At 37.0% G+C, this 13,623-nt stretch overlaps 1 protein-coding gene across 2 annotated transcripts in view; it reads left to right on the forward strand.

Moving 5' to 3' along the window:
* LOC128022164 (polyamine-transporting ATPase 13A3) overlaps positions 1-13,623 on the forward strand; it is a 39,677-nt gene that overhangs the window by 7,186 nt on the left and 18,868 nt on the right. For both annotated transcript variants that reach the window (XM_052609454.1, XM_052609455.1), the window contains exons 2-8: positions 5,986-6,081; positions 10,230-10,317; positions 10,401-10,574; positions 12,755-12,931; positions 13,076-13,146; positions 13,300-13,383; positions 13,495-13,564. In XM_052609454.1, the coding sequence (XP_052465414.1) occupies positions 10,267-10,317; positions 10,401-10,574; positions 12,755-12,931; positions 13,076-13,146; positions 13,300-13,383; positions 13,495-13,564 (627 nt within the window). In that variant the 5' untranslated portion in view covers positions 5,986-6,081; positions 10,230-10,266. The remainder of the gene's footprint in view (positions 1-5,985; positions 6,082-10,229; positions 10,318-10,400; positions 10,575-12,754; positions 12,932-13,075; positions 13,147-13,299; positions 13,384-13,494; positions 13,565-13,623) is intronic.

Genomic DNA, 13,623 nt, shown 5'->3' on the forward strand with positions numbered 1-13,623 from the left:
TGTGCCCTTGAATTAGCGAACCGCTTGTCCAGCTGAGAGTCAAGCTGCTTTGCCCTGTTGGTGTTCGATACTTTACTTTAATGTTTTTGAAATGTTTTTAGAGCTTTTTCAGTAAGCTTAGTAGAGCACTTTGAAGCACATTTCGTGGTTAGTTGAATATTAAGGCTAGCATTTAATCTCTTTGATAAATAAGTAAATTGAAAACCTGAAAGAAACATTTCAGAAATTGAGTGGAAACCATATGCCCATATTCCAGTATTTCAGTAAAATATGCACGTATTCCTGTATTTTCTGCCAAATGACCATAGTTACTGAAAAGTTACATTTATTTTACTACTGAAAGTTCTTCAAACGTCAACCTTTTAAAATATTTTAAAATATGTTAAAGAATGAGTTTAGGTTAGTACTTTGGACATTTTTATATCAATGTTGTGGTAACCATTTAGTGTCATGATATGTTTTTGGTGTCATCACTGTACTATGGTACTGCCACAATATTTATGGGCTTTTATTACATTTTTAAGGGTTTTATTGGTTGTTTTGGTTCAAGGTTTATAATTGACAACTGTCATCCTTAAAGTGATCTAAATGTTCTCATTATAAAATGATGATGTGGTGTGTTTTATGTGAAATGCTGAAGACATTCAGGTGAGAAAAATTAGGGATTATGATTAGGGGTGTGCAAAAGATCGAATGCGATTCTCATGCACATTTTCAGTAAAAGCACTCCTGTGATTAGTCGTGTATCTCTAGCACATTGCTTAAGATCAGGATTGCCAGGTTTTCAAAACAAAACCTGCCAAATTACCTTTCAAAACTAGCCCTATCGGGTTTTATTCCGGGTGATAAAATAAATTTTTTTTGGCAGGGTTCCCTTTTGCATTTTAGGGGCTAAACATCACGTTATTTGTATTGGGGTCACTTCAACCCGCTGACATGAAAAAAACCCCCCGCAGACTTGGCAACACTGGTTGACCTTTACTATACAGAGCCGTAGTTCACTGACAATCTACTCAAAATCGGAGGCGATTCTTTGTCGATTTTGAAAGTGATTTTGTGTAGCTTGTCGGTGGACTTTGTCTAAATACCGCTTGAAACGACCCCAGTACCAATAACGTGATGTTTAGCCCCTAAAATGCTAATTTTACCAAGGCAACCCTGCCAAAAAACGTGTATTTTAACCCCGCAATTTTTATCGGGGCACCTTATGGAAACGCGCTTGGGCTAGTTTTGGACTAGTTTTAAGCAAGTGGGCAGGATTTGTTTTGAAAACCTGGCAATCCTGATCTGAACACACGTGCTGGAGATGTACTTCTAATAACAGAACGCCTTTACTAATGAGATGCACATGAAAATCGCATTCGATTTTTTGCACAGCCCTACTTATGATTATCTTTTTTTTAAATTATTTTCTTATGTGCTTTTTGTTGAACTTTGCAAGACAAAGCTGTTAAACCAATGCTATAACGTAAGTGTTAAGGCATTCATCTTTTTTTTTTATTAAATTTTTTTTATTCTACAGTCTTTGTAGAGCAAATCAGCAACATCTTATTTAAATTTATTGCATTTCTCTGGAAGCTTTGTAGCTTAGGCCAGTGTTCTTGCAACTTTTTATTTTATCTCTCACAAATTTTCCTGCTCAGTTTATCTTTATGATTCCATTCTAAATTATGTAAACAAACACAGCTTTATTGTGACGCATTAAACCAGCGTTTAATTGCTCCAGGTTCAGGCCAACAAATTATTAACCCTTACCGTCTATCTTACCGCTTATCAGCAAATATGCCATGAACCTGTTCTGTCATTATTCATATAAATTTTTCTCTTAATTCTCCATGCCTTTTGAATTCAGATTTGAGTTCAGGTCAAAGTGACCGAGTGCAGCAGGAAACAAAACGGGCTGTGATTGAGAAAGAATGAAGAGAGCACATTAAACCCTAAACATGACTGCAACAGAACGCTTTTTCCTCTGAAGGCTTCCATGAATTATCGTGAGAGCCGTCAGTAGGTCATTGCATATTGTTCGCTGTTGTCTTCGAGTGAGGTAGGGGGTGTTTTCACTTCTTGAAAACGAGACTGACTGCTGAAACGGCTTGTTTTGAAGTGAGCGTTCTTGTGAAACTGCCTGTAGCTACCTGAGAATACTGACTCTGCAGATGCAGCACTCTCAGAAAACTCACTCAAAAAAAAAAAAAAATGAGTTTATCGGACAGGTCTTGTGAAATTTAGCTGGCAGACTCTCTTGCCTAAGGCATTCTGAAAGAAACATTTTTATTTAATTTTTTGTTATATCATTTTTAATGATTTTAACCATTTTACACTTTTACTGAGAAGAAATCTGAGTGTGGAAAGAAAAAGAGTAAGAACTGGTGGTCTCATGGGCTAGATTCAAGTTCACATGGACCGAATGAGCACCGCATCTATCAGAACTAATCACTAGGTGTACGGAGTTGGTTATTCCTTGTTATTCTTGATTTTTTTTTTTTACCAGCATTTCTTGTTGAAAATAGGCTAGTCATTCAACAATTGACAGTCTGGATTTTAAGTTTATGAAATTTGTATTGTTTTGCATGGTTGCATCAGATTTTTTTAAAATGTGTCCTTTAAAAGCACCGCTGCTGCTACACATTCAGACAGATGCCTTGGATCAGTATTGTCAGATCAAACATTATCATTATTATTAGTATGTTATGCTTTCTGCCACAAGCATGATTTATTTTAATTTTATTTTTATTTTTTTTATGTCAAGTTAAATAGTTAAACTTTTAAAACCACATCTGCATTCGGTTCTTTTAGATTTGGTCTAGAAATGTGGATTTTTATGGTTTCATGTGGATTTGTTTTGACAGTGCCTGTTCAATAATGAAATTTTACAATGTAACGATTCACTCAACTTCACGATTCTTATTTCACAATATGATTTTCTCACAATTTTTTTTTATTTTTACAAAATTAGGTTTGAGAAAAATAATAAATGGAAAAATATTTCCTTTTATTATTGTTTGTACTAAATGCTGACATTTCTTTGTGAAATTGAAATGAAATTTTAAAACTAACCCCAGATCAAATAAATAACAAAAATAAAATAACTTTCTTCATATAAACAAACAAAAGGCTTTGCCTGTGCACTTTCCATTCAGTAAGAGGCAACTACTGGATTTTAATCACGATCCAAGCAGAGATTCTGCATGCATGCTGCTTGAGCAGTTTTTAATCTAAATTAGACTGCAAAAATTAAAAATTTAAAGCAAAATCAGAATGGTCAGACTTTAACTTTGTGAAATTATGCTACATAAAACATCTGAACGAGACAAAAACAGCAGATGAGCTGAATGAGATGCAGATTCACTCTCTGCCAGCAGGAGGTGCTTCTGGAACAGCACTGAGACAGCGTTTCTTTGGTTACTGCTGTAAACAAAACAGCAACACTGCTCCTTAGCTTATTGCTTCGCATAGTGCCTAAAACTGCCCCTTAGCTGTTATAAATTCACTGTAATCCATGACTTCACATGGCTTATTATTTATGAAACTGTTATTCCATATATGTAGTAAGGTTTCACAGAATAAAATAGAGCAAATAAAGTGTAATGATATAAATAAAACCAGTATTCTTCCACCAAACAATGTAGTTTCTCAGAAATTATTTTTTCTGTCGACTAATCTAACGATTATTTGTATTACAATAAATAATCTAATGTTCTTTTTTTAATTAGCTAATGAATCCTTTGTATAACTTTACAAAAACTATATATAAGTACAACTTCTAATGTAATATTTCAACCTTTATTCATTTTCAACCAATGTGGTTGAAGTTTTTACAGTATAAAATAATTATTTTACTATGGTAAACATGAGTTTATGATAGCGTTTATAATTAAACCACAGTAGCCATAAATTTACAGTTGTTTGAGATGTCATGAAATGTTCTTTAGCATCACAAACCATAAAATGTAGTCAGGGTTCTGCTATGGTTTAGTATGGTTTCCAGAGATCTGGAGCTGATTCGGGGTAGCTCGGTGGTTTTTGACTGTTGTCTCGCGGCGCGCTGTCTTTTAAGGGGCCGTTCACATCACGTCTTTTGCGTGCTCAAGTTCGTTATTTCCAATGTAGGCGCGCGATAAGCGCGCTCATAATGGAAGCGATCGTTTTTTCCAGGCGTGTCCGCACCGCATCGAGTTAAAAACATCTAAACTTTCCAGAATGCCGCAAGCCCAAGAATACCAGACCTGAACCAGGAAGTTGGTCACCAGATCACACCAGGTAACCAGTTAAACAGTAACACTGGAGAGCGCCAAGATGTTTTCCTCTGATGTGCTCGCGCATCGCAGTTGTGCTGCCGTGGTCCACCATATCGGTTTTGTGAAGGGAACAAAGGGCCATTTTATTTGTTTTCTGTTTAAAGTATTCCCATACTTTTGATAACAGTGGTCTCTGTTTTTGTGATAGAATGCAACTTTCTCCATTCCCAGTATGCCATTACGTGAGATGTAAACAAACAGTGTGACGCATCGACGCATTTCACGCACGTCGACGTATTTTTGTAGTCGACGTAATCGATAACGTCGACGAGTCGTTGCAGCACTAGTTCAGGGACAGGTCAAAGGAGTCGCACTGTCTGGCACAGCATCAATGCTGAAAGTTGACGCGTCTTCATGGAAGATGGCAGCAAGTGCAGAGCCCAACTCGACCGCAGCAGAGAAAGTGAGGTAAAATTGTTGACCCGCGAGATAAAGTTTATGCAAGCTATTTAAGTAACAGTTAGCATACCATTCGACCACTAGAAACATGGTCACATCTCAAAAATCTGCACCCAAATGAGCATGGCATAATGTGTGGAACTCCAGCTAAACAGACACGTCTTGACACTTAACGTTACTTTGCATCGCCCGCCACAAGCACTTTGTCTGCAACACGACAAGAGTCCATAACCGATGAATACATTTCATTAATTTGTAAGGACATGAGACCGATCAGTATCGCGGATGGGGCAGGCTTCGGGAAGTTCTGTCAAGCAATGGAACCGAGGTTTGATTATTTATCATTTCATGTCAAGGAAAAGTTCCATGTTTACCACAGCACGGCTCGCTTGGAGCATTCAATGTCAGTTCTATATGCTTTAAAACTTCAATTAATATTAATAATATTTGTTTCAATCACTGAATGAAGCCTGCTATATTTGGGATGACAGTCGCGACCTTAAATTGCTTGCACAAAACTCTTTATCAGCACTCAAAATGTGTTTGTTCATTTAAACCGTTATGCGCAGAGAACGTGAGGGTGAGAGAGCGTGATGTCTGCAGTCTTGGCCATTAGTTGATTTCCTTGTTTTTGTGTAGCTAGTACGTTGCCGTATATGTTTAAACTTAAATAGACTACCTATACAAGTAGTTATGTCTCTTTGTATTATTTTGTCCTATTATTGAATGTGCGTCATTTACAACATGCACAACCAGATGTTCGAATTGTTCAAATATTCATGCTTTTTTTAGAGGGAATATTCGAACGTCATTTTTGAGCAATTTTGACAGCCCTACTGTCCAACCAGTCAGGTGAAGTTTAGTGGTGGAGCGCAAACCCTCATAGCACAGGATGGCCTGGTAACCTCTCTGAGCTTTATTTAGTTCAGTTTTTGTATGAATACAGAGTCAGATGATTTGAGAAACGCACTCAGGATCTAAATTTCCTGTTGGCTTTGTGCTGCACTGTTGGCGGTGCTGTGAGTTTTGGCTTATTTATATTGTTCCCAGTTTGTTTTGTTAATGTACAGAGGCCTTTTCTATTTCATTTCTTCAGTGTCTTTGTTCTGACATTTAAATCTGAGAAAGTGCTTAATGCTGGTCACTTTAATGTTTTCTCTCACTGTGAGCTGCTTATAAAGGCTCTGTAAATCTTTGAAAATGTTCCTCACATAGCTGCAGAATGCTTCCATTAAAAGACTGAAGGCTGTGTGATTTGTGAAGGTTTTCTTCTTTTGTTTTCTCTCAGGAGTCCAGGTCTGCGGTGAGAGAGCGTGAAAGAGAGAGGCCTCTTTTTAGGTGAAAGGATTGCCCAGGGCCACGGCGGCCAGAATCTGAAGGAAAGGTAAATCCCCTTCCTTTGATTTCTCCGCTGCTGCTCCTTTCCTTTACAACCTGGAGCTGTTCAATTCCAAAACAGAAAATATGGATCTTAATAGCTTTGTCGTTATGTAACCACTATTGATTTGAATATACTATAAAAAAGGTATTTAATTTTTCAGACAAACCTTTTAAAATTGAATCAACTATTCGGTTGTTAAGTGATGACGTAAGAAGCGCGATTTCCGGGTCCAAGCCTCAACTCGCTTCACTTGAGAATATGACTTCAGCAGCCGTTTATGAGCACTGTTTATTCATATTAATAATTTAAGCTAAACGCTTTCAAACTTACGGTATACACTACAGTCTCCGTGCTCACAGCGTCCCAAACACAAATAATTTTTATATATATTTTTTTATATTTATATTTTCATTGTCTGGCTATCTGGGACTTCGGTATGGAGTTAAAGGTTAAGATTATAACTTTTTCGCTAGTATTCTATCACACTGTGAGTTTATATTAGCACCTTTTCTTGTTTTCTCATGGTAACTGATAGAGCGTTTGGACACGGAAGCGCTGCTACGTGACGTCAGACTTAACAAGCGAATTGAATGTGGAAAGTTTTTTTACATAAAAAAAAAGAAAAAAGAAAAAAATGTTTTCAGGTCATTCAGCTTTGGTGGTGAGGATCCAACTAACAGGCTCTATTATATAACCTTTTCAGTTTGCTCAACAAACTGATACACAAGTTAAACTAAGACATTTCTGCATAACTATTATGTAATGTAATGCTCCGCTTAATTTAAAAAATCAAGCTTCCTAAAATTAACTTAAATACAAAAATAACAATGTGTATTATGTTTGATGGAAGCACAGACCAATTTTAATTAAGTCGATTCAGTATTTTTTCCATCAGTATAATATATTTAAAATGTCCTTAACATAGCTGCCTCAAGTTTTTGAGTTTTCTCTAATTCTGGTGGTTTGTTCGTTTGTATTTATGAAATTAATTATGGTGCATCATTTATCTGTAATCTGTACGTTTTTCTTTTTTGTTATTATTATTATTATTACATAATTAGTTTTAATTTTTTTTTATTTGTCAGCAGCCACTTTACAAAAAATTACAGTACATGAAAAATTTTTTTGGTAGAATTTTAAAGTCAGCATGAAATATATTTTGGAAATGCATGTTATTGATCTTATTGCAAACCATTTATACATTCATATGTTGTTGTTAATTTTAATTATGATTTTTAATAGTTTTAATAGCCACATACTTGTTTTCTTTTTTCTTTTTTTGTCTCACAATAAAGAAAGAGTCACTTCTTCCTTTTCATCACAACTTTAATGTTGCATCCCTAGTAACAAAAATATTGGTTCATCCACTCCAGTTTGCTCTGTGAAATTCAGCCTCAATCTGCGGCACATGCTGATATTAATTGGTTTTATGATGGTCTTTTTGCAGTTAGTTGAAACTGGGTTAATAACCAGACAAAAAAAAAAAAAAAATGTTAAATGACTTTCTGAATACTTTCATGACACATCGACATGGGTTGGGTAAATAGGTCTGTCAGGTTTATGATTGCAGTGTTTCCTTGCATTCATTGTACAGTCTGCTTGAGAGGAAGTATAAAAAAAAGTGCAGCATGTTGCATTCGCGATTTGCGCATAAATTGTAGCCGAGAGCATGTGTCCATACAGCAGCTGCTCCAGAAAGGGAAAATGGTAGGAAGGGTCGGTCCTGAATTGGGTTTCCCTTTTCCGTGGTGTGCTGTACGGGTGCGCGTGGCTGATAAGATCAAGGTCTGTGGCAGAGGGCAGCGAACAGTGAGCAGGACATGACCACTGATACCCGTCTGCCTAACATACACTCACACACTTTCCCTGTTTTCTGTCCTTCTGCCTCCCTGCTGCCCTATTGTTGAGGTGACCACACCGGCACAGCGCTGGTTTCCTCCCTGCTGTCCCTCTCTGATTAGCACGCTGGAGCTGTGTTTCAAAACCTAGTGAGTGGCCTTCTAGGGAAGCATCCTAACCATCATGGAAACCTCATAAGAACTGATTTGGAACACTCTCAATAGGCTGCAACTCCACATTCCTCCTGTATAGGTAGCTTATTACTTCATTCCTTTTGGAACAGGGTTCGCATCGTGTGCACTGATTATGTTACTTTAAAATGCTCTCTATGTTTGGAGCTTTGTCAGAAGAATGGATGAATGTTCCTGATGGGTCTATAATGTCATGGTGTTTTTATTGAAAATGGTAAGCAAGCGCCGCTTGGTTTACATTTCATATATCTGCGTTTATCTTGTATATCTTTGTTTCGGTTTCTCCTTTTGAATGATGAAAAATATACTAGTAATAGCTGCTGATATGAACAACTCGTTCCTCTCACACATGAGCAGAACGCACGTGTTAGTTTGCCGTCGGCTGTAGTCTGTGCGGTGAGTTCCAGAGCAGCTTTTTGGTCCGACGTTGCCCGACGCGAGGTGACAACACCATCGGCTTTTGTCAACGCTAGTCCTTTAAAGTCAGCTTGGTGTGTCCCGGCCTTTAAGATCATATTTCACCCCAAATTTGGCAATAAAATAAATTTTATTACTAATTGTTTTACTGCAGGAGTAAGTTTTTTTTCTTCTTTCTCTTATTTTGGACCAAGAGTTGGTGATTGAGGCGTGACATTATTTTCATAAATTAAGCAAAATTTTCTCCAAAATCATCATTACTTCAATAAATTATTAAATTGTATTAGGTTAATATAATATAAAGTAAAATAGCTGCACTTTTCGTAAATCAGGATAATTTTAAAAACAGTAAAATGAACTGGATATAAAATAAAGTAACTTTTTGCATTTACGGTAATAAGAATTGTTCTGAAAATAATGTTATGATGCAAAAACAAAACAAAAACTTTTTTTTATTTTTTTATTTTAGGTTGCCAAGCTTGACAAAACTCATTCGATTAAGATGGCAAAAATCAAGATAATCGTGAATTAGTTGTGTAATTAATTATGTAATTGAAGATGGTTATTCAATACTTTTGTAACACGGGGAGGGAAAAGCCATTATTTATGGCCAAGACTTTGTTCAGCTGGTGGTTTGTAGAGATAATGACAGATTGTTCCAGTTTGTCTAATGATTATGAGAGCTGGAGAGAACCTTTTGAATGAATGAGCAATGAGCCCAGTGTTTTTCTCTGATCCCCTTGTCTTTCTTCTGCAGAGAGTTTTGGTTGAACACACATACACACAGCTCTCTCTCTGTGCATTCTTGTCAATCTTCAAGACAACTGCACTTGCACAGACATGAAATATTTAACCATTAATCTCTCTCATCGATGTTTGCATCCAAGGTCCAAGATTAACACCCAGCCAGAACAAAAGAGAATAAAAAGCAAACAGACTTGCCAGTTGGATCATAACTTTATTATTCTTGAATTTGAATAGTGAGAATTATAGTTTGACTATTTTGATGTTAGTGATGGGAGCAGTTCAGTTTCAATGTTTGCTGAAAACATAACTCGGATGTCTTCGAACTTTAATCTAGATAAATTATCTAATTATTATAGGATGCCCATCTCATGTTTATTGTTTTATTATTATTTAAGAAAAAAAAACTTTTTTTGAAGTATTCTCACATTAAGCCATTTAATTGTTTATTTTATTATGTTTATTTAATTTCACCATGAATATAACCTTTGCTGATATGTATTCATTATGAAAAAATACTTAACCCCACAATCTATAAAAATATGTTTTTTAATTAATAATAAATGCTTAAAAGTATCAAAAAAAAAATCTAATATGAAACGCATAAGATTATAGGAAATATTTATTACTGGTAAATTTAGTCAATTCACTCACGGGTCGTTCGGTAAAAAAATCCTTTTGAACCCCGTGTGTGAATAAATCTCTCTTTCTGTATCAAAAGGCATCTTTTTTTAATTGTCAGTGCTCACTGGTTTGCCAGCTGTAGTCTGGTTCTCATTTGTGTCTGAAAACGCTCTTAGCTGTAGCGCTCAGGATCCTGACTCAGAGGAAGTTCTTCTCAGAGAGTTGATTATGTGTCATCACAGGTCAGGTAGTTGTCAATACAGTCCAATGGTATAACAGCTGTTGTTGGGCCACACACACACACACTTAGCATGTGCTCTCTTCGTGTGTGTGCAGGAGAGCAGCAGTTATCCAGGCAGGACTAAAGATCATTATGGAGAAGGAAGATCTGAAGATTGTCAACAGGGGTTTGGAGGATGAGATGGTATATGTTTCTCCTTCCGTTTTTGTGCTTTATTTTTTCTTCCCCTCTTATAAAGTACACAAGCTCATTTTCTTTCTGTCCAGGAGCTGAGCGGGTATCGGCTGTGCCGATGGAAGCTGGTTCTGGTGGGTCTGGGTGGTCTCTGCACAGGTGGTTTTCTCTTCCTCCTGCTCTATTGGATGCCTGAATGGTGTGTGAAGGCCACCTGCACACGGTCCGCTGTCAAAGACGCAGATGTCGTTCTCTTACAAAGCACTGTATGTATTAAACCTCAATTCAACTTTTTGGGCTCTCTTACACCTACACATATATATAGATATATAATATAGGTGCATCTCAATGAATTAGAATGTCGTGGAAAAGTGTGTGTGTGTGTGTATGTATACTATTTTGTATACCATTAACAATGCATTTTTATTCTATTTGTTTTGTGTTCTGTACTATTAACATTATTAACATATGTTAATAATTATTATAAAACATTTTGTTAAAAAGACATCAATGTCCCTAAACAATAGATACATGCACACACATAAATGAGCACTACAGATTCATGCATAGTCAAACTACAAACAGCACATTTCAACAAGTAAAAATGTATTTCACGTTAATACCAGAATTAATTGTGCCTATACATGAAGTTTTTCACCTTTCGAAGTTTGACAATGCAGGTCTTTCTGCCTGATTTCATACAGGAGAGTTTAAGAACACCTTGTTCTTTAATGTAACTATGAATTGCGTAATACTTCAGACGTCATGTTGTTCAGTGGAAGATAACTCTCATCTCTGAGGCAGATCATTTGTGAATGGCTGCCGGTCATAATTATAGTGCAGTGGTATGCTGGAAATCTGTTTCTGTTGTGACATGAATGCTGGCAGTTGAATAAGTCACTTGTTAAAATAAAATGTAACTAAATATCTCCTTGGAATTCTTTAATGACGCATGATGCTCTGTGTACTGTTGCAATGCTACGTTTTCTTATTTGCCTGCAACTTTTTTTCATTAAAATCACAGGTTGTTTTAGTTATTGCCTATTTGAAATGGAAATGGTTTATATATATATATATATATATATATATATATATTAGGGGTGTAACGGTTCACAAAATTCACGGTTCGGTTCGATACAATACACTGATGTCACGGTTCGGTTCGGTTCGATACGTTTTAGATACAGCAAAATGTAAAAACATCTCAACTTTTCAGAATGCCGCAAGCGCACCGCGGGTCATGTGACAAGAACCAACCAATCAGCTTCATCCTTTCCCGTAACAACGTTGAGAGCTCAGCCAAGATGAAGGAACAGCTGATCATAGTTGTATATGGATTGCAATTTTGAAATAAATTCAGTAGCAGAGCTACTGCAAGCGATTTTTAGAGCTGCAAATCCATTTATCCTTCGCTGAAATTTCCGCGTCTCATGGAGAGAGCACGTCATTGTTGCTTAGCAAAGACAGACGCCTCATGGGCGCTTCTGCCCGAGCGCTTTGGAAAGGAGGAGAAAGACGCGCTTAGCGTTTTCCATGCGTTTTTAGGCACGATATGTGAACGGCCCCTAATTAGGCGCTCGCTCACTCAGCACGCGCTGAAGGCTCGTTGCAAAATGTCTAATGCGTTTAACAGACCAGAAATATAAGATCCTAAAATAACCAACAGGTCTGGTGTTTGGGTTGGATTCCCTGTAAGCTATAGTGTCTAAATGCTGCAGGGATAGTTTGCTGCGTGCATGTTTCTCCTTTTTTTCGTCTTTTCCCAGATAGTACTGACGCATATATCCCAGATATTGCCGCTGTTTTTTTTTTTTTTTTTTTTTTGTAATCCCGCTGGTGTACCCTGTCATGTTGCAGATGCGACATACCGTTGTTTTTTTATCCACCACTCTCTTGCCATCACCATTATAGCTTAAAGGGAATCCAAAGTGCACCCAAACACCAGACCTGTTGGTTATTGGAGGATCTTCTCATTTCTAGTCTGTTAAACGCATTGGCTATTTTGCAACGAGCTCAGCGTGTACTGAGTGAGCGAGCGCCTGCTGAGTAGCCTAACATAAACATATAAGATGGTGTTTTTTTCTTCTTCGGGAGTGTCAGGGGCGTTGCCTGTTACGTTGTTTGGGTTATTGGGCTACCTTGTTGAACGCATATCATTATATTTCTTTCTCTCTCTTTTTTTTTTTTTCAAATATAATTAATTACTCCAACGAACCGTTCGGTATACATAATGCGTACCGCGTACCGAACCGAAAGCGTCGTACCGAACGGTTCAATACGAATACGCGTATCGTTACACCCCTAATATATATATATATATATATATATATATATATATATATATATATATATATATATATATATATATATATATATATATATATATATATATATATGTGTGTGTATGTGTGTTTTGCGTATAATTTGTTTGTGTGTTTGTCCATAGGATGAGTTCAAGCGCTGGTTTCGAGCGAAGGTTCGGATAACGCTGGCCCCTGGGAAGGACCCTTATGAAAACCTGGCCTTTCAGACCGCCTCCCCTCTGGCCAATGACCACGCCCACAAGCCTTCTGACTCCGCCCCTGAAAAAATCACCCAGAATCCAGAGGACCAGCATGTGCCGGTACCATACACACAAAATCCATCCAATCCCTTCCCATATAGTTCTGCATTTACACAAAAAATAATTTGTACTTGCTAACTTTATAGTCAGCTTTTAATGGTGAGTTAGTAAATATCTTTATCTTTTCTTTTTTTTGGATTACAGAAACGTTATTTTACCCTCCACAGCACTAAATACTTTTGGAACGACGCCATCCAGAACTTTGAAGTATTGAAGTAAGGAAACATTCATGTTTATAGTCCATGAATCTGATGGTTCAGTTCTTTGTGGATACTCTGGTGGGAGGAGCTAACGACGTGATGGTGATAATTAGAGTGAGGCAGCAGATCGGTCACATCCTTAAAACTATTGTCTTTGCTGTTCTTCAGAGGCCTGGAAGACCTGAGCATGACCTGCTCATCCGTTCACTCAAAGCACAGCGCCGGGCTCAACAAAAACCAGCAGGAGTACAGGTGAAATCTCTGCTTCAGTTTGTCTAAAGTTGGCTTTTTTTTTTGGTCAGTGTTTTTGTTGAATATGAATGTTTTTTTTATTATTTATTTATTTATTTTTTTCAATTCTAGGAGTTTTTTTTTTGGACTGAATGAAATAGACGTGAAAGTGCCTTCTCTTTTCAAGCTGCTTATTAAGGAGGTACGAGTGAAATGTGAAGCTGACCCCGGTCAGAGAACAGCGTGACACACACAGCACTG

The sequence above is a fragment of the Carassius gibelio genome, chromosome A11 (genome assembly GCF_023724105.1).
Source record: "Carassius gibelio isolate Cgi1373 ecotype wild population from Czech Republic chromosome A11, carGib1.2-hapl.c, whole genome shotgun sequence".
NCBI lineage: Eukaryota > Metazoa > Chordata > Actinopteri > Cypriniformes > Cyprinidae > Carassius > Carassius gibelio.